This window comes from Acromyrmex echinatior, chromosome 3 (genome assembly GCF_024713525.1).
Source record: "Acromyrmex echinatior isolate Ae372 chromosome 3, ASM2471352v2, whole genome shotgun sequence".
NCBI classification, from domain to species: Eukaryota; Metazoa; Arthropoda; class Insecta; order Hymenoptera; family Formicidae; genus Acromyrmex; species Acromyrmex echinatior.
In genome coordinates, this window is record NC_141854.1 from 18,140,207 (window position 1) to 18,167,504 (window position 27,298).

Here is a 27,298-nt window from a genome sequence, read left to right on the forward strand (position 1 = left end):
AATATTCATAATGAGTTATAAAGCAAATATGTACTGAATATTCTATTCCTTTGTAATGTTAAAGTTAACATTATTGAAAATAAATGTCTATTATGTATACTATTTATTTTAAGATTTAATTTAAGATTCTTCGTTCGAATTTTTAATCATTCAAACTTCCCAATTCGAAATATTCATAATGAATTATAGGTAAATGTATATCGAATATTCCGTTTCTTCTTAATGTTAAATTTTTACATTATTTTAACGTCATTGAAAATATGCAAATATCAATTATACGAATCGCTAAATTAAATAATGAAAAGATGAAATGACATATCTGTTGATTATTAATTGTATATATATATATATATATATATATATATATTACGAAATTTGCAATATAGATGCATTTGATTTTGAACGCATCCATCACAAGTTATATGCAGATAATAACAAATTTCAATTATATATTTTTGAAGTCTATCACACTTTAATAAATCAACTCGATTTTCTCGCATAATATCAGAGAGAAGCTATTTCCGAATTTTCAATTTATTTACATCGCAAGTAAATACGAAATTGACTCCGAAACGAGCGGCGTTTCGAGACATTTAATTACAATTATAACCAAGCTTGTATTTCATATTTTTCAATTGCGTAGCATAAATTCAACGTTTATACATTAGTGATTAAAAACCGCTTGACGTCCATCTGCTAATTTGCGAGACATTGCGTGCGTTGAACGTATCACTTTATGTAATCGTATTTCTTTCGTGTTATTCTTCTATCGCAAGATAGTATAAAATACATGTCGCATGTGATTAACGGGAGTGCTATACTAAACGGCTTAGCTATTATCGTATTTTGGTAATTAGTGCAAGCACGTAATTAACAATGTTTTTGCAAGTGTTGTATGGATGTCACAAGAAAATGAGAAGCAGTAGAGAAATTAGAGAGAAGAAAGGAGCCTGCAAGGTATCGAGCGGAACAACCTCAAGGCAAATAATTAATTACTTACATGTACTGAATTAATTCTCTTTTTATTTTAAGCTAAATCAGAATATGAGAAAGAGACTTATATTTACAGATTTTTATAAAAGTTTATATTTAAAAAAATTATACAATGTTCCTCGAAAATTATATGATTACTTTAATAAATGTTAATTGAAAAAAAAACGGAAAAAAATCTGAACGGATAATATTCTTTTAAATATCAAATATTATTAGTGGATGCCATATAATTTTTTATTTTAATTTTAGAAAATGTAGATAATAAATCTATGAATTACATTTAGATTTAAAATTTCTTTATAAATCTGTTATCTCTCTCTCTCTCTCTCTCTCTCTCTCTCTCTCTCGAAGTGACTATAATGCCTGTTTCTATCAATATAGATTAATCATCTGGATTAGACTTACTTCACATCCTTTTTTAATTCTAGAAAAGAATGAAGAGTTAGTTAAACCAAGATTGAAATTAAACTAAAGAATTATTTCTTAAAATTTAGCCTGAAAATATAATAATTGTGATACAATATTTTAAAGATTTTTATTATGCACTTTAATAAAATTAATCAAACTCATTATATATTTTATTGTATAATAATTTTATTAATGAATGAGAGAAATTTACATAAAATTCTTCGAAATTGTGTCCCAGAACTATCATATTTTTAGGGTAAATTTTAAGAAAAAATTCCATACACATTGATAAAACGGGCATAAGAGAAATTAATGTAAATATTTAACCCTGGGTTATAACCATTCATCAATCCATTGTACACACAAGAATGCACAATAGAATATATACATACAAAATTTGTGCAAAGAATAGATCTTATTGTTACTGATACTTAAAAATGAGATGCTGACATTTCTAACACATAAAATTTTTCCATGTTTTTTTGAACAACAAAGAAAAAAATCAATGTATTTATTACGTGCAATAAAAATAAATTAATGTCTATAAAGTAAATTAATAAAAAATCCATAAAGTGTTTGTTTAGGTTTAGATAGATAAAGTATTGACTTTCCTTGCTTTTTCTTTCTAAATATTTTTTTCATGTAATTTGAGATCTGTCCCTTTGACTTTCGTATTTTCTTTTTATCTTACAGAGTAAAATATTTAATAAATTACATAAAGCAATAAATTGCAGTACACACATCGCAAATAGATAAAAGCATGATAGTAAACCACAATCTAAGATTCTAATTAACTTATTTAATAAAATACGCGCTAATAATCACAAATTGTTTTTGTTCTTGTAACATTTATAGGAAGTTTATTGCAACCTTTTATAGTCCGTCTATATTTGTTCCCAATTCGTTTTCCACTTTCTATATGTTTATAAATAATACGAATGATTCTTTTTTATGAAACACAATGTAGACTAAGAAAAATAGGTAGAGTACATACATGTTGGCGTACTCAAACATTTAACCAAGCAAGCTATTAATGTGTTATTCACGGCCCTGCGTCGACTAAAGAGTCTATAAAACTGGCTCTAATTTCTTCTTTTTTTTCACATTAGTGAGGAATTCGAGAACACCGTGCATTCATGGCCGAGTGAATAAGCTTGTCCGAGTTTAGTCGCCTTTCTCCCAGCCGTTTGCTTTGATATTATTATTCTCCTAACTTTTTCCCAATATAATATCGAATAAGTTTAACGTAACAGCGAATGCAAGAATTCGGTAATTGAGAAAACGAATGTCAATAATGATCGTTTACCAATAAGTGTCACGTTTGAAGTGAGGCGACTCTTCACGCTTTCTATTTTTTTATATACGGAGCAATTGCACGACTCAATTTGTGAAACTCATGTGAAATCAATTTTAAGAAAACTTTCTTGGAGGGGGGGGGGGCTAATTAATATTATCAAATCAAATAGAATTCAATAAATTAGATCGTTGATACGGATTTTAATTGTAATGTGATTAGGGTGTCATTCCCAGTAAACACTAACTAATAGTAACATATATATATAACATCAATATTATAATTTCACTTAACGATATAAAAGTAACATGTTGTACATGACGTTGTTGAGTGTGAAATTATTAAATCGTTATGTTACACTGATAGTTTGTATTTATTAGGAACGATGTCTTGCTCACATCTAACGTGCAGCCGTATAGTAAAGTGCAGCATGTAAAAGAATAAATGCTTGATTTAAATAAAAGAATATTTCTATTCGTTAAAAAAATATTGGTTAGAAGTTTAACTATATCGTTGAACACAAAATCTATGTGCGAAAACGATAAGTTTAAATAAGTAACATTTACAATAATTAGCTTACATTTAGATTTAACATCTTTAATCGTTAACGCTCGAGAGATACTATAAAATCGACGTCCTCGGCGTATCTTTTTAAAAGTATTCTCCTTCAGAATCACGAAGAGATGTATTTTAAATGCGTGACCACCTTGATCCATCGCGGCTCTAAACACGCCACGTTCTACATTATCTTCGCTGAAGAAACGATCTCGACCTAAACTACAATGAATATGGATCATTCTTGTTCGATTTCCATGGCGTGGAACGATCGCGAACACGATCGTACAAGCGTAACGAACGCTCGTGAATCCGATGCGCTCGACTTTAAGTGACTTTCTCAACGATAATCTACCGTATAATTATCGGCCTCGGCGTGTTAAAATCGCGCTTACTTACACAATTGCATCGTCGATGTTTATTCGCGAGATAACATTCTTTATTTCGAGTTTATCAAACTCATATATATTACTCGACGGCCGCGTAATTACCCTGTGATTGAGGTGCGTATTTATGTGCTTGGAAAGCACTTTTCGTAGCGAGAAACTGGAAACTCCGTGCCTTAATTCGCCAATTTCTGGCTTTCTCCATTTATGAGAAGCCGCCCAGACATGACGATATTTTTTTTCTTCTACGACGAGTGCACCGTTCGACGGCGCGAATAAGAAATCGATTATTGATTATCGTATATCAAGCAATCTATTTTATAAAATAATTATTATTTTGCTATTAAGATTATGCCATAAATAAATTCATACAAAAAATAATATATTGTTACAAATTATTAATTATCTCAAAAATATATAATTATATATATGTTTATATAATATATGTACAGTTAATAACACAATTATTAATACAAATTTAATTATGTAAGAAGATCTATTTAACTATTCGGAGTTTTTTTTTATTCAAAATCACAATAAATAATAATTAGTGAAATAAAAGGAGCATATCGTATAAAGTTCTAAAAAGAAATAAAAACAAAGTAAAATTGCAATCTCGCCATTCACATCGTGAAGAATGTATAAAATTTATATTCAGATCATTATACAAGATTATAATAAACGAGGCATAATCGTGGCCTACTCTCTCATATTAATAATAATTAAAGAAATTAAACAATATCGCGTGTTAACAATTAGAAATATAAAACCGCCTAAAATTCCTAATTACTTCAGCGAAAAATTTCACGCATGGTGGGCGTGGTGCGTTCTATAAAGTGGTAGTTGATGTTTCCTGACCAACGAGGAAGTATACCAGATGGCACATATCATGTATGCTGGCCACACGCATAATATATATTTTTACACGCCTCATGACGATTAACCACTCCCTTGATAGACGCGGGTGACATCACCGCGTTTATTATCGCCACAAGCACGAAAGTTCGCGCCGCGAATTACTCATTGCTTCGGTGAAAATGTTAGAAGGGAAAATCTCTCTCTCTCTCTCTCTCTCTCTATCTCTCGCGGAATGCGAGGCTATTATTATTCAGGATGTTAAGTGCATTCTAAATAAACATCCGTGGCCGAGTTGCAGACGGAAGTCGTTAATAGAGTATTCTCGATAAAACTCGCAAAGGCAGTTAGAATGATATAACGATAAGCGTGACGTAAGAATACAAGTTGAGCAACTGGACGATGACATTCTGATTTAATATTGGCTATTGAACTAATCGAGAATCCTTCTCATACACAACACACAAACTCAGTGTACAGCAATTTCAGGTAAATTGACGCGTTTTCAGTCAATTATGTGACTGTTCTTTTGAGTAGCATTCTATTTACGATCGGGTTGTTTATTAATATCTTGTAAAAAAATTCCCGGATTTTACAAGTATTTTTATTAAAAATTCTATGTAGAATTAGAGAACTTTTTAATGCAATTTTGAAAGAAATTAGAGTTAAGCAAACACAAACAAATTACATATACAACCTTGACTATAAGTATAAAGCGTAAATATAAAGCATCCTCATAAATAGATGTATAATAAATACGTTCTACATCTATACTCTGTTAGATATCAAAGGGGCGAAGGTAACTCAATCCCCTAAATTAAACGACATTTTGATATTTTAAACTTTCAAAATGTAAATCAGTCTATTTCTGTGATTAGTTTCAAATTAACATTATCTACATTAACGTATGCACTTAATAAATAATAAACTAAATTTGAATCAAATTTCCTTGAGTTATAAATTTTAGTTAATTTAACGTCATATTCAGTAGTTGCGATCTAAAGAAATAATTAAAAACTCAATGGGTATATTACAATTTGATATTACGAATTTAACAGTGTAATGAAAAAAAAAAAAAATAAAAGAAGCAATTTTATCAAAAAATAATATTTAATTTTATAACAGTTTTTCTTTGGATTTTATTGCCGTCTTTTTCAAGAAAATGTAATAAATGGAAGGTACATGCTTCATACTTATTGGCCAAACAGTAATACATAAGTCAATAGAAGACTGGGATTCCACGAGGCTACATCTGTCCTTTTTATAATCGAAGCCATGAAACGTATAAGATATAAAGAAAGCTTATATAGCTTATAAGCTACATAGTGAGTTATTCTCTTCTATTGTATATTGTCTTCTATATTTATTGTATACTGTCATCTCGATTTTTAAAAATAAAAACTCACGAGTCATACGAGAATGTATGCGGATATGTATGCCATACTTACTGCTAGCCGATTATCACACTGGCATTTTATGACATTGTGACATTTTGAATTATCAAGAAAAAATGATCACACAAAGAAATAATATTTTCAGAAAAAGGCAGACATTTAAATTCAGAAAGAAAATTCTTAAAATTTCCTTGAGTAGCAATAAAACTGAAGAATAAAAGAGGTATCCGAAAGTTTTTCGAAATAATAAACACCTTGTTATCCCGTTAAAAAGTAGCAAAAGCAAGAAACTTCGTTGATTCATAGAAAAATAATAAATGTTCGGTATATCAGTGCAACTTGTATCATTATTTCAATAGCTTCTATGATACTTGAAATAAGAAACAAGGAAATCGTGGAGCACGATAACTCGACATCTTGTCAATTCGCGGAAATCGTGCCCGTCGTCAGATTGTGCAGGTCAGTACTACTCGAGGAACCGAGTTTACGACACTTCGAGCATTCCCAACGAATCGCTCTCGGAAAAGATGAGGTCGTCGACCTCGGGCGTGTCGCGTCCTAGGACGAAAAATGCCTTTCAGCTGTTAAAATCCTTCAAACGAGAGACTATGCCCAAACGCGAGAAGCGGTCGTTATTTTTAGCTCTCGTCGGTGACACCACGGGGAAGCGATTTTCAGCAGCGTCATCTCCGCCGCGCCCATTTCCATCTTTCCGTACGGCAGATCAAGCTCGGTGCATATTTCGTTCGGTTATTCTCTCCAGTAGAGAGATTCTCTAACGTTTCTCGCGACGATTGTCGCTATTGTTACCTAGTATCTGTCAATGGCAAAGACGATCCTGAAAAAAAAAAACATGACCCTCATTGACTGTTGCTAGTTAACGATAATTGTTCAATAAGACGTTAGAAAACCCCACTACAAGTTTCCTCCTGGAGACCTACGCGTGTGATCTCTATGTCGTCCTCCTCATGTTCGCCGGGAAAAAAATCAAATTTATCCGGCGAGCGACGCGAGGAATGTCGCCGTGAGTCAGATACGAATGTCCCGCGAGCGAATGCTCGCACGCTACACTAAAATTGGAACTCGCTGGCGTCATAAGCGTAAAAAGCACGAAGACGCCTCGCCTCTGTGCGGCTGGGTTTTGTTTTCGACCGTAATACTTGGTGCGATTATATCCGGCTCGGTTAACGTTTTGGCGATGAAAGCGTTAATGACGTCCCATCGCGAAATCCCGTCTTGAATTCCGACGGAATTCAAATTACTTTTGACGGTCCAACAACAAGTGAGAAACATCTCTCTTTTCTAATCGAAATATGTATGGAACTTTGCAATTTTTTTTCTCCTTCAAGTCTCGTTTAATTAAACCGGTCTTCATTAAAATGTTAAGACATTTGAACTTCTGATGATAAATGATGAAAATATCTGCAAACTTTCGGAGGTATATAATTAGTTTAATACCATATCGTCCATTTAATTTTAAACGAACCATAATGTTTTGAGAAGATTATATTTCAGATTAAAGTACTGGGATATCCTAACGATGGCTTCTCGCCAAAGAAATTTTTCCTGACGAAAAGATCGATTATCAATTCGTCATTAAATTTATTATTAAGATTAAGTTAGTGTACGCAAAGATTTCACACTGTAATCTCGTTTTTCGATTATACATAATACATATAATAATATAATACATACAGGATGTTCCCGGTTTAAATCATTAAATTTAAAATACGAATTTAGGATCTCAAAATAAAAATTTTCATCTGGAAGTTTACTCGCAAACGCTCTATTTAAAAGATATTGACTTTTTAAGTTACATAACTATAGGAATAATAAATAATATTGATATATCTCTTAATTTGTGAAATACCCGTTAATGATCTTCAATCAATTAAAACGAACGATAATACGAGCGTGTGAAGAAATTACAGACGTACACAATATCAATCAGCCACTCCTTCTCTTGACGATAAGTACAAACTTGTCTCAGCTGGAGCTATCACTTTGAGTAAATATTTAATAATTACATTTTCATTACTATAAACCTAAATTATTTTGAGATTATTTATTTTTACATTGAAAAAAAAATGTAAATTAAATTTTAATCAATATTTGTATGAATAATACTAAACATTTATTAACCGTAAGCATATATTTATTTGGCACATCGATTTGATTTAAGTATCATTTTTATTAAGTAAATATTTATTTACCGTAAATAAATGTTTAATCAATATTATTTAAAAAAATATTTATTAAAATTTAGTATTTTCAGTATATAGTTTCTTAACTTAAGAAGTAAAAAAAAAAAAATCTCTTAAACAAAGCGTTTGTAAGCAAACTTTCAGAAGAAAATTTTGTTTGAGGTATCCTTCATATTTTCAGTTCATATTTAAGTTTGGCGGTTTAATCCGGGAACATCCTGTATGATATTATACAGCCGGCGGCTGTGATAAAGAGACCGTTGCTAAGAGAGATATCGCGAAAGACCGGCTTTTAAACTGGCGTACGTGCGAAAGCCAAAAGGAGGTGTGTGCGCGATATCGAGGGATTAAGACGGACGATCCTCCGGGTGATTCATTCCGGGTCTGCGGTTAGGTCGCTGTCATATTATAGGACGACCTACAACGTTGCAACGTTGTCGCAGTCAGCGATTCTCATACGATGAAACGCGAGAGACTCGTTACGCGGGACAATTTCCATGCCGATCTTGCGCGGAACAACGAGGCGGATCGACACTTTTTTGGATGCGAAAAAAAGAGAATGATCGGTCTCGCCGCTCGATTGCAGCGTCAACGTTGGACCCGAACGGTTGGAGGGAGAGTCAAGATACCTCGGTCGATTGTGGCCTTCGACCGATCTTTTTGAGGACGAGGTTCGCCGCTGCCAGACCGGTCGGATACGCCGGTGTGCGTGGAGAAAATAATCACCACCGATATTTCGTTCGGCCTCGCGCAGCGCACCAACGTCCAATAACGATCTCACTCGCGTCGGTTCTTCGAACCTCACTGTCGTAATTTAGTAGCTTCCCTTTGCAGTTTTCTATAGATAATAAGATATTTCTTTCTGCGAATGTAATATCGAAAAAGAAAAAAGCCGCTCGGAAATTATAATGTTACAAACTCAGTTAAGAAATACAGAAAACTATCTTATGCGAAGGGCAATTAATGTTAATTAAGCTACAGTAATTGATAAGCTTAGAGTTAATGAATTTTAATAATCAGGTATAATTCTTCAATAAGTATAATTAAATAAGAGAATTCCTATATTCGAAGCGGATCTTAATGCTTAATTTCTGTGAATTTATATATATAACTTATATAAATTATTGATAAGCAATTTGATAATTTTTTAATGCTAATAAGTATCTTTATAAGAATATTAATAGTCAGATGTTAATAAAAATCTTAAATCCGCAAATAATTTTATTGCAAAAATATTGTCTCAGCCAAGTCAATCTTTAATAAATCTGTTTAAAACATGCTTAATGTTTTGAACATGTTCTTTTTATAATATCATTAACATGTATAAAACATTGAAACATTAAAAACATGTTTAAAAAAACAATGTTTTCTTTAAAAAAAATATATATATTATCTTTTATCAACCCTGTTTAATATATCAGGATGAGAGCAGGGAGAGGAAAGGGGGGGATGAGATGTCTCAAAAGATGTCGTTAACAGATCGAGTACAGCACGATAATGAGGCGAAGGACCTGGTGTAACCCAAATTTCACCTTTCGTGCGATCTCTTGTGAATGGATACCCCCTTCCTCCCACTTGGCGTCCCTCCCTCCTCCTTATCCTCTCCCATTCCTTCGGAGCCTCGTTCTCCAACGAATCCTTTCGAGACGAAGAAACGCTCCAGGCGTTTCGCTTCAGTAACCGCGGTCTTGGTTCAGCTCCTCCCGGATTCCTTTGTTTAATGCCTTATTGCGATCTTTTAACGCCGTTGCACTGTTGCCATGCGCCGCGCCGAGAGGAGCCCGAGCTACGCTGCGTCTGTTTCCGAAGTTTCCATTAGCCGAAATGAAACGGAATCGGTTTCGTTAACCATTTATTACCTCAGAAAGTTGTAAACCGCACGGTAATCCGTTGATAAAAAAAAATAAAGCTCCCCCAAAGTTTAGATTTAGCTTTAGTACAAGTCCCTGATTACGACTATTGACCACTTTGAATTATGACTGACATTAAAGTAATTCTTATAATTTATATCCAAATGAATGTTTAATTAAATAGAAAAAAATTTTATATAGCATTTGAAAATAATTTTATTAAATCAGATCAATTATCAAAATAATTATATAGGATATTCAAGTTGATTGTTAAAATATCAACATTTTTTGCAGCATTGATTATTATGCTTAAGTTTTTAATATAATTACTTTAATGATTTAACAAAATTATATTCACACACACAGATATTTATTTAACTAAATTTTTAGATATATTTCAGCAAAATTTTTCTTTTAGTCCGTGATAAAATTCTGCACCATAAAAAATATGATGATACAAGTAAAATTTTTACAATCTAAATGGAATTTCGAGAATGATTTAATTTTACGAAGCCAAATTGGTAAAGCAAATTAATAAGAATATTTTCTATTTTTCTACTATTCTGCAGATAATAAAATTAGAAACGATTTCGTGTCGCTCATGTACAAACATAAGTTGCAGTTATTCGATTTTTCAAAATTTCTTTGTTTTAAACATTAAAATCAAAAACGTATAAAATTGACATTCCGGGACATTTATTATATAAATTAAATAACTACTGTAACATAACAAACTCGTCTACGTCTAACAAGATACTCCACGATTCCGTCGAGACAAATTGCACAAGATTATGTCCCAGTATATAAGCAGATGCGACTCACGTACTGACGGCTATGCTGTCATCGTAGATTTAAGCGCTACGCGCCCCCGTGTGATTCAGAACGTTATTTAAAATAAGGAACGAATTATGTGTCGGAGCTGTATGTGCAGTCGTGTCAACGATGCGTCAGAGCGTGACGGAATCTCCGACGTATTTCTTCGGGATGCTGCGTGACCATCGCTGTCCGCCACTCGCTTGTCAGCCACCAAGGCTTTCTTTCTTTCTTCGCGATTTCCGAAAAATGTCATTGAAGTCAATTTTAAACGCGTCGCACGACAAACAAATTATCGACGCAAAGATAAGAAACCGTCTGTCTGTGGACCGTGGCCTCCTCCTTGAAGTCTCCCCTTTTAAAAATATTTGTAAAAAATCTAATATATATTTTTAATATTTCTGAAATATTTAATCATAATTTTGATATTTCAAAAATATTTGTTAATTCAAGAAATCCTTATAGATATAAAAAAAAACATGGATTCTATTACTTATATTATTCTTCTTTTGTGTTAATATAAATTTAAATAAAACATCTTATAAATTATATATTTAAAGACGTTTCCAATGTAATAATTTAAATAATAATTTAATGTTATATCATTTTATACTTGATCTTAAGAAAAAAATTTCACTTGCAGGCGCCAATGGCTTTCTTTGACAAATTTCTGGATTCGCCAATACACGCGCGCTATTCGCACGAACCCGCTTTCCCGAATTAACAATTATGAGAACGTGAGACGGATAGAGAAGATTCTTAATGCTACGCACGTTGCATTCCCTCAGTTCTCTCCTTTCAAGTTTTCACTGTGTAATATAGGTATTGGCCTTTACGCTTCTTCTTACGAGATCCGCGTAAAGCGAGAAGGGATCGGCACATTCCACTGGTTGTCACATATATCCTCAACTATTTATTAATTGAGAGATCAAGACGTACATGTGACTTGGTCTATTTATAAAGACGTACGTTTGGTACTATTGGTAGTTGATGAATAATTGAAGATCCGAATGAATTAGGGATTCCAGACGAATAATCAGCTTAAGTTGTTAATCTATTATTCATGATCGACTGAGTGATTCTATATAAACATTAAGGGTACACAATTTAGTTTCAATGGATTAAGTACTTAAGCCACTAATTGATTACAATTCTTATATTTTCAAAATCCATTCTATCGCTCTTCAGAATGAATTTACAATCATGAATAGAATAAGAGAAAGAGAGAGAGAGAGAGAGAGAGAGAGAGAGCGCTATTTAATTTTAATTATAATAATCTAATTAAATTAAATTGTTTTCTCTCTCGACAATAATCGAAATAACAATAGTTGTTTTCAATCGATTGCGAATAAAAGACTTCAATTAAATTGGACAAAATGATAATTGTACCTCGTTTAAATTTAATTCGATTTAATTTAATTTAAATACACAAGATACAAGTGTCCAAATCTACTACAGCTAAATTCGTGAAAAGCGGAATTCTCACTCTGAAAAGCTCTCTAAAATATTCTCCATCGTTTACAATTGAAAAAAGCTATTGTTGCTTCGATTATTGAAGAGAAAAAAATAGAACGCTTTCTGAATCGTGTTAAAAATTTTGCTGCAACGAAAACAAACGCACATAAAAAATAGAAAAAAAATAGAAAAAAAATAGATTGGCTGGTTCAGCAAAGCTAGTTTACTGGATAAGTTCAACATTTATAACTAAGAAGATTTGATGGCTCAATAAAGAAATTATGTATCTGTAAGCAATTATCAGTGTATTAATTAAGATAATTTTTTGGTAAAGTGGAAATTGTAAAGTGGAATAATATAACAAGTTTTCTTTATTACAGCAGCAAAAAATACGCGCCACCTTAGCTAGCATGTTTAATAAAAAATTTTGAATTAATTTTCATAGAAAGTTATCTTTGCTACATTAAAACAAATTTGCTGTGTTATTACAACAAAAATAATTGCCGATAATCGCTAATTTTATTCAACTTGTACAATTATATTACTTTGCGACAGAGAAAACAGGCTGTCCGCATATTACGGATGTATTTTGCTGAATAGGTGAAATTTTTATGTTTTCAAATCTTTTCCTTCCATGCAATATTCCTATTTAGTGCAATGCGGTTTCTTTTCACAGAAATTGTGGGATCTGGCATTTACGTAATATTTGAATTCCTTGTGCGAAAAGCGCGAAAGAAAGATTACGTCGGCGCGGAGGATGGCGACGATAATCGCGCACTTCCTAACGGGGAGGCATATTTTCGCGGACGCAGCGGACGGTACGGTAGTTTTGCGAGAGGGGAGAGATTTCCGGACTCCTTTCGATGAGTGTGCACGATGCCAACGTACCGTTGCTGGGAAAACGTCTGTCGCGCAACGACAATGCCGAGCCGCGTCGATCGCTCGATTACTTTGTAGTTCTCTCTCTTTCCTTTTGCTTTGCTCTCACAATCAGAAGATAGAATTGCATCGCCTTATGCGCGCATTTAGTCGCGATTGTTCGCGATTTCTATGCGCATCACGCGTACGGACGCAACATCACATGATGTCGATATCTGTGATCGATGGGCACTAATTTTCGAAGCAATATCGGATGCGACGGTGCCTTCTAGAAGATAATCGGCTTTGTGATTAAAGAAGCGAGCTGACTGAGCAAGCAAGACATGATTTCCCGATGATAAAAGATTAGCAGTTATTATAGACGTTTTTGGAAAAATGGCGAAAATAATTAATTCGTTTAGTAATTTTTCAATTATTTCCCAATTAAATTTCAGTGTTTAATTCTATAAAAATAAAAATAAAAATTAGTAACTACTATTGCAATTTTTACATAATTATAATTTCTAAAATTAATAACTACTAATTTTATTAGAATTTTTGTTATTCAGTAGTGTTTTCAGGAGTGATAAAATAGGTTCCGAAAGTACAGAAATCGATAAAATAATAGCTTATAATTAGTCTTAATCATCGATTAGAAATTATCCATTCTTATAAATATCCATTGTATTTAAAAAAATTGTTATTTCGAATTGTCATAAATAATAGATTAATGATTTAAGTTAATTTGTCTGAGTTCCTAATTTATCTGAATCTTCAATTATTCATTAATCGATAACAACAATTTCTTAATGATAATTTTATATTAACTTTTGCTATTCAACAGCTTTTTCAAGAACTTCCGTTTTCTTATACTGGTTTTCTAAATAAACTAGTAGATCTTTTAAGGATACTAAAGAGACTTTTTTTTCTTCCCTGTCTACCATTCTTTATTGTTATTCGCGCTTGACAGTCAATTGATTGCGGATAATCCGCGACTTACCGGGGCGAATTTGTACGAAGGCAATTGATCGGACTGCTAATATTCTCCTCTCGAGGTCTTCCTCCTTGGAGGCACTATGAATCACTGTGAACCACTGAGTCACCAACTGAGAGACGCGAGACGCGAGGTCGTGGCGAAAAATCAATCGAAGGGAAAATGTCCCGAGGAAAAGGCGACGGGAGAGAGAGAGAGAGAGAGAGAGAGAGAGAGAGAGAGACAGCCGACCGTGTAGACGGATGACGAGCAAGTGAGAGAATGATCGGAGGAGCCACCAAGTTTGTGCCGATCGGCCTGCTTGCTCGAGAACGAAGGAAAAGACGAGCACCAAGTTCGCGTTACATTCGACAGACCTCCCTTCAACACCAGTAAGGCAAAAAAAAAAGCACAAGACGTAGCAGTCGAGAAGAAGACGTCTACAGCATCTTCGAGACAGTGCCTTGTATTAAGGCGAGGACGATGATTCAATTACGAGTTTATACTGTAAAAGAAATGCGCCGGTTTCCGGAAAAGATTTATCGACTTTATTGCTTCCGTCCGGTTGAAGATTGCTATTACTCGGAAAAATATCGTTTGCAATAAGTGTCAAACATCAAGTCCACGTGATATCGTATCTGTCAACTATCTCAAACGTACCGAGTGTCTCGGACGTATTTCATTTTTACTGCACAAGTCTTCGACTGATTAGATGAGTAGACTGAGTAAACTTTTCTTTCTCGAGAACGTTTAGACTTTAGGTACTATTCATTCGTAATTCATGCAGAAGGTATCCATGTTTTTAAGATAAAAATTCAAAATTAAATAAAGAATCATAAGGAAGATTTTGATTTATGAAGCATATATATCTGAGAACACATACATTAAATATTCATACGGAAAAGAGAATTTTGTAGCAGCAGATAAATGAAAAATTGCCACAATTTTATGAAAATGCAGCTAATACAAGCTGTTTTTTATTTTTATCACATTTCCGGAGAAAATAAAAATAAAATAAAACATTTAAGATTTGAAATAAAAAGTAATAAAATAATGAACATTCAGATTTTAAAAATAAAATAATTCAGATTTATGCATTTAAAAATACTCATCAGCAACACGGTTGCTCTGTGTCAATACGTTAATACGTCAGTTGTATAAATATATTTTAACGATAATAATGATTACACGGAAAGAATAATTTTGTTGAAATATTTAAAAATTTTAGGTAGATATAAATCTGAAAATAATTTTTGTTCGAACAATCATGTAAAACCATTAAAACAATTATGTAAAACGCCCAAACTGATTGCTAGAATGCTAAAATTTTTTGCAGCATTTCTCATCATGTTTGAAATTCCTACGTATTTTAATGATCCAAGCAATATTATTTCCGTATCCAACTAAATTTTTTTACATTTCAGCAAAATCATTTCTTCAATCATTTCTTTACATATAAAAATTATTATTGTTATTATTGAAATACTTTTACATAACTGGCCGTGTTGTTATGTAATTGCCGATATTGTTCATTTTTAAATGTTTGAATCTAAATATTTCATTTTATTACTTATTTTAAATCTGATTATTTTATTTTTATTATTCCCTCTGGAAATAATAAAAATAAAAAAGCAGCTTATGTCAGCTGCGTTTTCATTAAATTGTGGCAATTTCTCATTCACCTGCTGCTTCAGCTGTTCCTATCTCTTCCCGCTTTCCCATCTCTTATTGTAAAAAAAGTAGCTCAGCTTATGCGAGAAAAAAATCGATCGTCGCACAGTATGTATAAATAGTGAAACTGTCATATTTCCTCGCATATATTACAGTGTATCGCATATTATTTTATGTTAACGATTCTTCGTGCACTGAAAAAGTCTGCAGGTAATAGCTATTACTAAATGTTAAGAAATAGTGCCAATCTATATTCGATTAATATAACCAAAGATAATTCTATTTTCTTAAATATTTAGGAAATATTACCAAATATACAATAATAATATAACCAACATTTATAAGTATTTAATAAATATTGGAAAAAATAAAATTTATTTTTTATTACATTAATCGAACATTTGACTGATATTATTCACCCAATATTTGATAGCTATTACCAGATTTTTTTTCCGTGAATTTCGCGCAAAAGCATCAGGAAGGTCAACAAATCAGCAGGAGAGAGCATCATGCAAAACGCTATACGCAAATTTTATGTCACGTCCGTTCCGGAAATCGAGGAAACAGAGCATGGCAAGTAAAATGCTACGAATATTAAGAGAGAAAGAGTAAGAAAGAAGAAGACAGAAAGAGTAAGACTGGATTACAAAGAGATTCGTCTTTTCTAGAACAAATTCCCCGACGAAACGACATCGTTTCCCCTACTTTCTCAAGTATCGCAGTATCACTGGAGCGCTACGAGCGTTATGGCAATGGAAACGATTCGACTTGAATTTCCTGTAAAAGCATGCTTATCGCTTAAAGTACGTCATATCGATCAATGTACATTGAATACGTGCGTGCGGTGTACTTATCCAGCAGTGATGTTCAATGGATTTTCTCCTCGTTATTAGTCGGTAAGAAATTTCTTTCACAATTTTCTAAGAATTTATCCATGAAAAGTTATTGCGATTCGCAAAAAAATCACAATTTCTTAAGTTATATAAATTATAAAAATAATTAGTTGCGCTTTAAGAATATTCTTCATTTTAAACATTTTACTACTCTAAAGATTACTTAAAAATTAATTGAAAATTAAGTCTGTGGCGCTTCAGTGCTTTTAAAAAATCTTCAATTCTAGTGAGAGTTAATAAGAGAAGTAATAGCATCTTCTTTCGGTTGATCATAAAATAATTAAAGTTGAATAACCAGGTAAATGCTTGAATGAATAATATTCGCGGACGCGATAGAAATGAGAGAAAAAAAAAGAATATGTATAATAAAAGATATACAGCGGTTGCCAAATATTTCTGGCAATATATAATTTTATGATAATTTTTGTCAATTTATTTTTTACTTTATATTACAAATAAAATTCTTATTACAATCAATTTAAAAATACTAATATTTTAAATACATTAAAGAAGACTAGAATACATTAAAAGCACACAGGCCTAATTATCAATTAATTTTTAAGCGATCTTTGAAGTGCTAAAAATGTTCAAAACGAAGAACGTTCTTAAAATATATTAAAAATATTTGTATAATAGATCTTTATTAAAGACTATTTTTATCTTCAGTAAAAATTATTTACCAAACAATATAATAAAATTACTCATTGGTCGAAAGCTTTTGGCAGCCACTATACATATTACTCACTGTCAAGTTTTGTCAAACAACGCTAGCGATTTAAATATTTTTAGTGAATTCAGTCACTCACACATATTAACGTCTACCTAGCTGGTCTCCCACTTAACCAAATCTCAATGAATAAATGATATAATAATGCACTATTTATGCGCGTTCAAAATCCGCGAAAAAAAATGTTTGCGCTCATTTCGTTCAGTTAAAAAAAAAATTTCTTGTGGAGGTACTGAATAAGCTGTCAGTCAGCCCCTCCCTCCACATGTTAATAACAACCGATTTGAAAAATCAAATACACAGGATTTATGCGCTATTTATGCGCTTTCATATTCACTTCATTTCACTTATGTCTTTTAAGAGTTGCAGCGCAAAAATTGAAACTATGTGAATATGAAAGCGCATAAATAACACATAAATCCTATGTATTTGATTTTCCAAATCAGTTGTTATTAATACGTTGGAAGGGGCTTACTCAGCCCTATAAAAAAAATTTTTTTACGTAAAATGAGCGCAAAAATTTTTTTTGCGGATTTTGAGAGCGCATAAATAGCGCATTATTATATAATTTATTCATTAAGATTTGACTAAAAGTAAGGGCCAGCTAGACAGACGTCTAGCTCTTATATTACACTAAACTAGTGCATACTAATAGTTGCTATACATAAAATTAACAAAGTTAAAGTTAATACAAATAAAAGCATATAAATATTTTAAATGATTACTCAATAATATATATTGCCATCATTCGTTATTTAATAGAACATACATATATTATTTCATTGTTAAAATTGATATTACGCCATATTTAGATACTTTTGGTACAAAGCAGCCTTTGTAATATGCACTAATCCAGTGTAGTGCGAATTCATCATTTGATTAATTACTGAATTCAGTGAAATTACGTTATACTCACAGGGATTTTGCAGCACCTGCCGGTAGACACGGAGCGCCGCGGTTCTCTGATCGACGTAGTCCCACAATCCGTCACAGGCGATTATGAGAAAATCCTCGGTGCCGTCCAGAGGTACGCATCGAACCTCGGGCTCGCCGCTGATGTACGGTTTATACGGAACATCACCTGGAAAAAAAAAAACGAAAGAGCGCTGTTAGAAGGCACGCGTTCGCGGTGGCTTACACTAGGCGCGAACGCGAAAAGCGGAAAGGAATGTTCAGCTCCGAAAGTATGAGATTAAGATTGAAGCGGAGGCAACTGTTACGGTTTACCCATTGGTAAAGCCCGTAATTCAGATATTTTACACGTGAAAAACACGCCACGCGGCGCGCAATTAAGTATAATTAACTGTTTAATGAATAGCGCGGCTAATTTAAATAACGACGCCACTGCAACAACGCCGCGCTTCCGGTTATTATAAATCTGAACGTCGCTTTTTCTTCCATACTATCCTCTCGAAACCGCGCCGGAGGTGGTTTGGTGTATACACACACACGAGAAAATATATTTGCATCACGCAACTGAATTATCTCACTCTCCATAATACAAATTAATTTTTACAATTTCGTAATGAATCCTCCGAAGCTTTTATGTTTAGGACCTGTTGCGTTAATTAATTTCAGTTAATTAAATTCTCTATGCTAACGACGGCGAGTCATTAAACCAGGCTTATTTAATTCACTTATACAATCGCTTGATACAATCGGATTTTATACGACGTAATTTGTGATGAGGAATAGAGCAACGCAAATGCTCACGCAAATAAAAAATGTCGCGGTAAGAATCTTTTACAGATCGTGCATGGTCATCTTGATCTCTGGAGCATGTCGGGAGATCAAACGCCGATAAACATTCGATAGATCGCGAGCCCTATACGCGTCTAAAGACAAGCAGGAATGAGAGAAACAGTCTTAATTATTCCGAACATGCGGTTGTGCGAGCCACACTCGGTAGAGCGCTCCCGGAGCGTAACTGCACGTAGTATTGTGTCAGCGGGCGAACGGAACTAACAGGATACCCAACACGCAGCTAGAATTTTTCTTTCCTTCTCTTTCCTTCCTCACCATTACAGGTTATGCCTTGAGCCGTAGTTGGGCACGGGCTCACCTGGCCACCCGTTCCTTACTTGGCTACATTACATATTGGCGGATAAAAAAATTTATCATTGCATTGCAAGCGAAATTTTTTTTTAAGATCAAATATGAAAAGATAGAGTATTAAATTATTATTTTTTAATTATTACATTAAACATGTATTATTTAAATGTATATAATTCATAAAACATTCTATTTAAAATTATATTATATTATAAAATTATATTATATTATATTATATTAATATATAAAATTATATTATATATTATATTATATTATATTGACATGAAAGAAGAATAATATAATGGAATATATGTTTTTTTTAGATTTAGGAATTTTTTTAAATTAAATTAAATTTTTTTATTTAATTTAATTACTTAAGAATTATTAAAAATAATATGTACATTTGCTAGTATTTTTAAAAAAAGGAGACTCCAAGGAAGTCCTTCAAGGCCCCGTGGATCTGTCAGTGATATTACAAACTAGTGATCTCAACTAGTGACATTACGACTTTGTTTCGAAATTTTGCGATGGATTATTTGCGATCAAAATACCGAAAGTTCGATATCTAAAATCATTTGACATCGAGCTTTCGGTATTTTGATCGCAAATAATCCATCGCAAAATTTCGAAACAAAGTCATAACTTCTCCAACACGAGAAAACTTGTATCGATTACGTCAATCCGAAAGTAGCATTTCCAATAAGAATAGATTACTTCCGTCTGTCGTGGTAATTTGAATCCGTCGAAAATAATGTCAATCTCAAGATTAGTTGCGAATCACGTTTTCGACTACGTGCGTAGAATAAAGAATTTCACAGACTATGGAAAGCGAAAAAGTAATTTCCTTACAATTGCCTAGGAAAATGAAGATAAATAACATTTCCGTACGAAGCGTTCGGTGTAACCGTGATTTCGTATATTTTTACAGAAATGAGGCATGATTAATTTCAAATTTGAGAAGTTTCAGATTTTATCTTTATCCAGTTGATACTAACTAAAAATAACATAATATCAATATTATAATTTCGCATTCACATGGAAAGAACGATTTTAAAGTATTTAAAAATTTAACTAAATATATAGATCGAAAAATAATTTTGTTAAACTACCAAAATTGTTATGTAAGACATTCAAATTGATTGCTAGAATGCCAAAACATTTTGCAGCATTGCTTATCATGCTCGAATTTTCTATATATAATTATTTTTAAGTCCAACAATATTATTTCCAGATTTGTATCTATCTAAATGTTTAAATATTTCAACAAAATCGCTCTTTCCATACAACGATATAAATGTAATGTAACATAATGTTACATAACAGTACTGTTGAGTGCGAAATTATAACATTGATATTACGTTTAGATGTTGACTATATTAGAAAAATTAATTAGATTGTGATGAAATCTTAATTCGTATACAATCTTACGAAGAAAATTTTTATAAATTCTATAAAGTTATACTCTGAGACTTCGAAACTCTGAAATTGGTTTCTTATGTATAGAATTCTGAACGACGTTTGAACATCATTTACTACACTGTATCACGATCGACCACGCTGCCTCCATCTATACTTTCATATCGTACTGAGTTTTTTTCATATCATGATGAAGGTCGACTGATAAATTCAAAATCAATAGAAGTTTTATCAAAAAATAATCTAATCCCTTTAAAAAAAAGCAACCTTAAACTAACTTAATCGCTGATTAATTCAATCACTAAAATTATGAGAGTTCTAGCTTTAATTCTAAGTTCGTCTAAGTTTTTTCTCATGTTAAACAACAAAAAATTTATAATAATTAAAAGAACTCTTCTATCAATTAACGAAATACCGTAGGAATTATTTGATGAATTAAGCGTCAATTAAGTTAATCGAAGTTTAATCCAAGTCATCCTTATCCTAGCAGATATTAGAATCTAAAGTTATCATAACAAAAAGAGATAAAAATGATTCTAAAATAATTATTAAAAGTTATTTTACGATCCGATTACTTTAAGATTCAGTTTAACGTCAAAATGATGTTATCGTAATCTAGTATTTTGCTTAGGTATGTCTATTTCTATGTCTTTGCTTAGGTGTCTATTTCTATGTCGATTAACTTTAATCTTGATTTAACTTATAATCTTTATCTTTTTCTAAAATTTAAAAATTAGAAAAAGATAAAGAATAGATTAAACCAAGAAAGTTAATCTATATATTGATAAAAACAAATATTTTTGGCGTTTAATTATCTAACAGTGATTAATTATATTATCTCAGCAGTGATACGCAACTTGCAGCCTATCTGCGAATTTTTTGCGGTTGGTTTGCAGCCGAAAATATAAAATCATATTTTCTATTCTATGCAAACGAAATAAAAATAAATTCACATTATGCGAAAGATTTTATTTATTTTTGAAAATGGTCATCTGGAAATGATCTTCTTAAAAAAAGGTTGCACATCACTCAGATTTTATGCTTGTGAGTATTTTGCCGCATAACGAGATTGAATAGAAATGCGAAAGTTTTTTATTTTCAATAATTTTTTATATCTTTGTGATAAAAACATATTACAATCACTTACCAATGGCTCGGGATATGCTGAGGAATCCGTTTACTCGCATTATACCCATACAATGGACGACGACTCCTCCCAGATTGCGAATCCGTTCGCTCTCATCCTGAAAGGAAAAGATCGTAATATATAGTAAATAGGACATCATAACCAGCTTGGATAGATTTTGCACGTGGCAAAGTCAATAAAAGCGAGTCGAGCACAACATTCTCGTGATAACGTATAGATGTCAAACGTGTCGATATTTCGATACTCTCGCTTGAATTACCTTTTGGATTCACATTTCACACGTCTCGATTGTTCATAATACAAAGCATTCTGAACGTCGATGACAATATAAAATTACTGGTTTAAAATCTTCTCTCTCTCTCTCTCTCTTTCCCTTTATAAATATGACGTGGATCATCGGAACGCAGATCGACAGCGACAGAAGATTGCTGAGTTTTCAAAATTATGAAGAATATTTAAACTCGCTGGTGACGCCTGCAGATATCTTCTACCTCAAAAGCAACAAAACTGCGCGTCAGTTGGCCGAGCTCGGATACCGCTGTACCGGCGAGACTTTGAGCGAGGAGAGCTTTTATCGTCGCTTACGAATCGTGAGAGATCTACTATTTCCTGTTTACCGGTATTACGAACTCACTTCGGAATTTGTGTCACCAGTTGGTACATTAATGAAGGAACTTGCCCTGCGCGAGCGAGCTAACAGATTAAGAACTCTGTCGACCATCATATTCGTTCGAAGTTTCATAATAAAATTACAGTTCGAAGAATCAGCCTATATTGATTTTTACGATCGGCTCAAGTCGGAAGATTGGCTACCATATTACCAAGGAGAGAAAAAATTGTCGCCACTCAAGCGAGATCTCGCATACTATCATTGGAGAATGGGGAAGACGTATTTGAATGAGACCCGTAATTATGTATCGATTATAGATTCCAAACGTGGACTGTTGTTTAAAAATATTCATGACAGACAGGTGATTACGGTCGATCCGGCTGCCGCATCACCTGGTGTACATACGACGCGAGTTCGGATACACTGCCCGTTTTATGAGCACGTAATATTGTACGATCATGTGATTCGAAGCAAAATTACATATGACGATTAGAGATGTTCAACGATGATAATATTCAACGTTATTACTAATAAAATTTTTAAATAATTTAAAATTAATTAGAGATGTTCCACGATGACAATATTCAACGTTATTACTAATAAAATTTTTAAATAATTTAAAATTAATCTTCATAGTTTTTATCTTCCAAAGAAAGAAGGTACAATAGCGGAAGATTTAATAAAAGTTAAAAATATAGTCTCAAATAAGCTTAAAAAAATTATTAGACTGGTGAACTATTGATTTAATCGATTGACTAAATTAGTTTCGTATCAAGAATTATTAACGTTTGGCTATAAATGAATTGGAGTTCATTGCAAGATTGAGATTTTATTAAGATTGAAACAACTGAATACGCGATTTAAACATAGAAATATTCTGTCAAAAATGAGATTATCTTATATTTCAAATTCCATTCTATTAAAAAAAGTAAAATATTTAGGTTACTTACTTCTCTCGTTGGTCGATGAGGATTGACCAATTGTTTCACGTTGCCGTATGTAACCAGCGAAGCCATGGAGTCACCAACCCAAGCAATGTACAATTTTTTATTTATCAGCAACGCGCAAACCGCGGTGGTTCCACCATTTAATTTCTGGAACAAAATGACGAATCAATAAAATTATTGGTAGCAAATTATGCAAAATAAAATATAGCATTTCACGTAAGAAACATTTACCTGCGTACTCGACTTCGCTATGAATTGTGCATCAGTCGTCAGGAAGGCATCGCGCAACGCACGTTCCGGATCTGTAGGATAGTGCACACTCTCGACCAAATATTGATGCAAATGTGTTGCGCAATATGCCGCGGCGTCTTGTCCACCGTGGCCATCGAATACAGCGTAGTAATCCACGATAGTGTCATCCTGCAAAGTACAAATTAACATATCAGCTCATATATTAATACGTTAATAATGTCAAATAGAACTAATTTTGAATATAATCGTCAATAAATTTTAACGCGTAAATCAATACTTATTATTTCAGTATTATATATTATTATGATTGCAAACGATTGATGAGATCTTTACCTGAATATTAAACATGGTATTTAAATCATGCAAGATCATGTGGCGGTCTTCCATTTTTCTTCTGGCATTTCTGATAGCACCCACTGTCACTTGCGGCGTCGATGAAGGCGGTGGCAAGAGGGCTAGCCTGCTGTTATCTAAATACCGCCTGCAGATCTCGTTTACTTCGTTTGTCACGGCTTGCATGAGTTTCAAAGGCGCGTACGCTGCGAAAAAATCCGCCGAATAATTTATATAGAATATAAATAAAGTCACTGATAAATAAAAAAATCTCTGAAAATGCATTTATATTTGAAATAAATGATTCATGCAATGATCAAAATAATAATTTATATGGAATTATAATAAATTATTATTTTAATCGTTTATAAATTATTATTTTGATCGTTGCATGAGCCATTTATTTCAAATATAAATACATTTTCAAAGATCTTTGATTTACCAGAAATTATTATTTTTATTGAAGGCACGGTTAAAGTCTCACTACGAATGCTTTGAATGACCAATCGGAAGAAAAAATTTTACTAATTGGCCAACCAAAGAACGCTTCAAAGCATTTATAGCATCCGTTGACTGTACATTAAAATTATAATATTTGGAAGAGATGCTTACATCATTTTTTAAATAAGCAGTTTGTATTTCGTTTTTTTGCGAATATTTATTAAGATATTACGAAATTATAAAAAAAAACTTACTCTTTTCTTGTTGCCTTAGTCCGCAGATTTCCGGCTGTTTCTTGCATGTTGATTTGATCGCTTGTATTACGAGACGTGAGATATAGGACTGTAAGCTTGGTGGACAGTATCTGAAACCAAATCGCATGGCTTTTATCATATTTTTTACTTCCAAGAAATATTTACAAGACGATATCAATTTCAAAAATACAGACTGACCAATTTTTAACTTTCTTAATAAAATAAAATATGAAGATATTAATAACTTCTAACGATTTTGTAACTGCAGTTGTAATTTATATCCAATAAGCAATACTAAAACTTTATATATGTATGGTTTGATCAGTTGGAGTCAGTTTCTTTTTTTAAAAAATATCGAGATGTTAATTGTTAGTGGTAGTTTTATAACAGTTACAATTAATATCTTAAGAATAATTAAGTATGTAATATAAAACATTCGCAATTCAAGTCTTCTAAACGAGAATGAAAGAAAGAGCATTTTTTCTACACTTACAAAGAAAATATTATTTTAAAAAGTTAATATAAATATATATCTTAATCTTTATCCTTTAATAAAAAAATCTATCCTTTTTTCGTTGTATTATTTACACTTTTCGTACTAAAAATAAAATTAATAAATACTCAGAATTTTTTTACAAAAGAAAAAGAAAAAAAAATCACATACACGTAACGAAGTATGTTCATATAGTGCAACTAAAAGAAGTGAGCTTAAATATTTTGGCTATCTCTCGTTTATCATGTATCGTGTGCAGTGTTTATCCTTTTCGCCTGGTTCATGATAACGATGGGCGGCGATAGTCTCGTGACTCTTGTGAGTTTCAGTTAAAATAGATAAACGCAACGGCAGTGCGGAAGTAACTTTCATCTCGCGACGATTCAGTTATTTCGCGCCTTCGAAGAACTCGCGGTTCGAGAGGGCAAATTTCTTACATAATCTTACATACGTTTCCTGCTCGCGTGAGGCACCGTGCAACTATGCGTAACTTTTTTGCGTGTTGATTTTTTTCCACGATGCACACAATATTCTCGCGTCTTTGAAACAGCTCGAGTATCTTTGTGCTATAGATGCAATATAAAAATCGCGTTTCTTGAGAATTACAAGAAAAAATATTTCGTAACTTTCTCGGCTTTCTTCTTGTATAAAAAAATAGACCATTGCAATAATACCTTCATAACATATATGTATATAAGGTGTCTCAAAAATACTTACTTTAATACTTCGGTTTATTAGATTCATAAGAGTCTTTAAGTTTACATTTACTAATGCAATAGTTAATGAATTTGTGTTTATTTATTTTTCAAAAAACAACAAATTACATGTGAGATAAACAAGAAAATCTATACATTTAAAATATTAATTTTAATACGCGAAAATTTGTTGAAAATGAAACAAATATAATTTTAAAATGTGATGACATCAAAACTAAATAAACCATCGTTAAATAATTTTCATAGAAACCTAGTTTGGAGGTTTGGAGTATGTCAAAAGAAGTGAAAAATTAAAAGATTCAAAATTGAAAAATAGTGTTTGTTCTTTGTTTCTTCATATATATTATATAAATAGATTATTTGATTTTCTTGTTCTTAATATTGCATCTGTACATCACAATATTTGATTAGTTCTAGAAAGAATCGTAAAATAATGCAAAATCAGTTAGATAATTACAGATAATATTTAATAAAAGCAACTCTTTCGGGCAACAATATATATATATATATACACACACATACACACACTAAATATTTCATAAATACATATTTCTTAATACATATTTCTTTAAATAGTACTAAGTAAATATTTACTCAATAAAAAATTACAGTTAAACCAAATTAACGTTTTTGTATCAAATAAAATATATTTACATTTCGTAAATATTTATTTACGTTAGAACTATTTAAATAAATATTTATAAAAATTTATTTTTTTTTCAGTATAGAAAACCCAAACAACACAAATTCTAAAATTGTAAGACGTCTTTAAGTTTGTTATCTGGGAATGGATACTCAAGAGGACTACCAGCATACAACAACAAACACTTATAAGAATTTATATAAATATTAGTAAAAATTGATTGGAGTTTAAATTATTGCGTCTTTTTCCACTCTACAGTAAACACAAAGTATAATATACAAAATCAATGTTATAATTTCACACTCAACAACGTTGAATTGTTACATAAAACATATTATAATATCTATATATTGTTGAGTGTGAAATTATTACATGGATGTTACATTAGTTGGTGTTTATCGTCTTATGAACAGAAATGATGAATCATCAATCAAGCCTAATCAGATCTAACGTTTATAGAAATGATTCAGAGGCAACCAAATATGTGTCTCTCTATTTTTTCTAGATATCCCGAGTATTTTGTCCAAACATAAAATTGTCTCTACAAATACAAGAGATTAGAAAGCGACGTATCTCGCGCTTCACGCGGACGAACGCAGGCGCGGAGCCAATGCGAGCTTTCGGCATGTCGGTACGGAATATCAAATACAAACGTACGTCTACAA

General features: G+C 32.2%; 2 protein-coding genes and 1 long non-coding RNA gene across 3 annotated transcripts in view; 2 read left to right on the plus strand and 1 right to left on the minus strand.

Moving 5' to 3' along the window:
• Positions 1 to 27,298, minus strand: part of LOC105151496 (uncharacterized) — a 70,734-nt gene that overhangs the window by 42,897 nt on the left and 539 nt on the right. The window contains exons 2-7 of the mRNA XM_087404149.1: positions 24,782 to 24,891; positions 24,087 to 24,292; positions 23,733 to 23,921; positions 23,505 to 23,648; positions 21,945 to 22,041; positions 18,246 to 18,410 (exon numbers count right to left, since the gene is read on the minus strand). Of these exons, the coding sequence (XP_087260275.1) occupies positions 18,246 to 18,410; positions 21,945 to 22,041; positions 23,505 to 23,648; positions 23,733 to 23,921; positions 24,087 to 24,292; positions 24,782 to 24,891 (911 nt within the window). The remainder of the gene's footprint in view (positions 1 to 18,245; positions 18,411 to 21,944; positions 22,042 to 23,504; positions 23,649 to 23,732; positions 23,922 to 24,086; positions 24,293 to 24,781; positions 24,892 to 27,298) is intronic.
• LOC147910301 (uncharacterized) lies at positions 402 to 26,853 on the plus strand. The gene is made up of 2 exons (XR_015544449.1): positions 402 to 1,002; positions 26,714 to 26,853. It is a non-coding gene; the product is annotated as an uncharacterized LOC147910301 (long non-coding RNA).
• On the plus strand, positions 22,049 to 23,498 carry LOC147910302 (cilia- and flagella-associated protein 299). Its single transcript, XM_087404172.1, has one exon. The coding sequence runs from the start codon at positions 22,328 to 22,330 to the stop codon at positions 23,045 to 23,047; it is 720 nt and encodes a 239-aa protein (XP_087260298.1). The 5' UTR covers positions 22,049 to 22,327; the 3' UTR covers positions 23,048 to 23,498.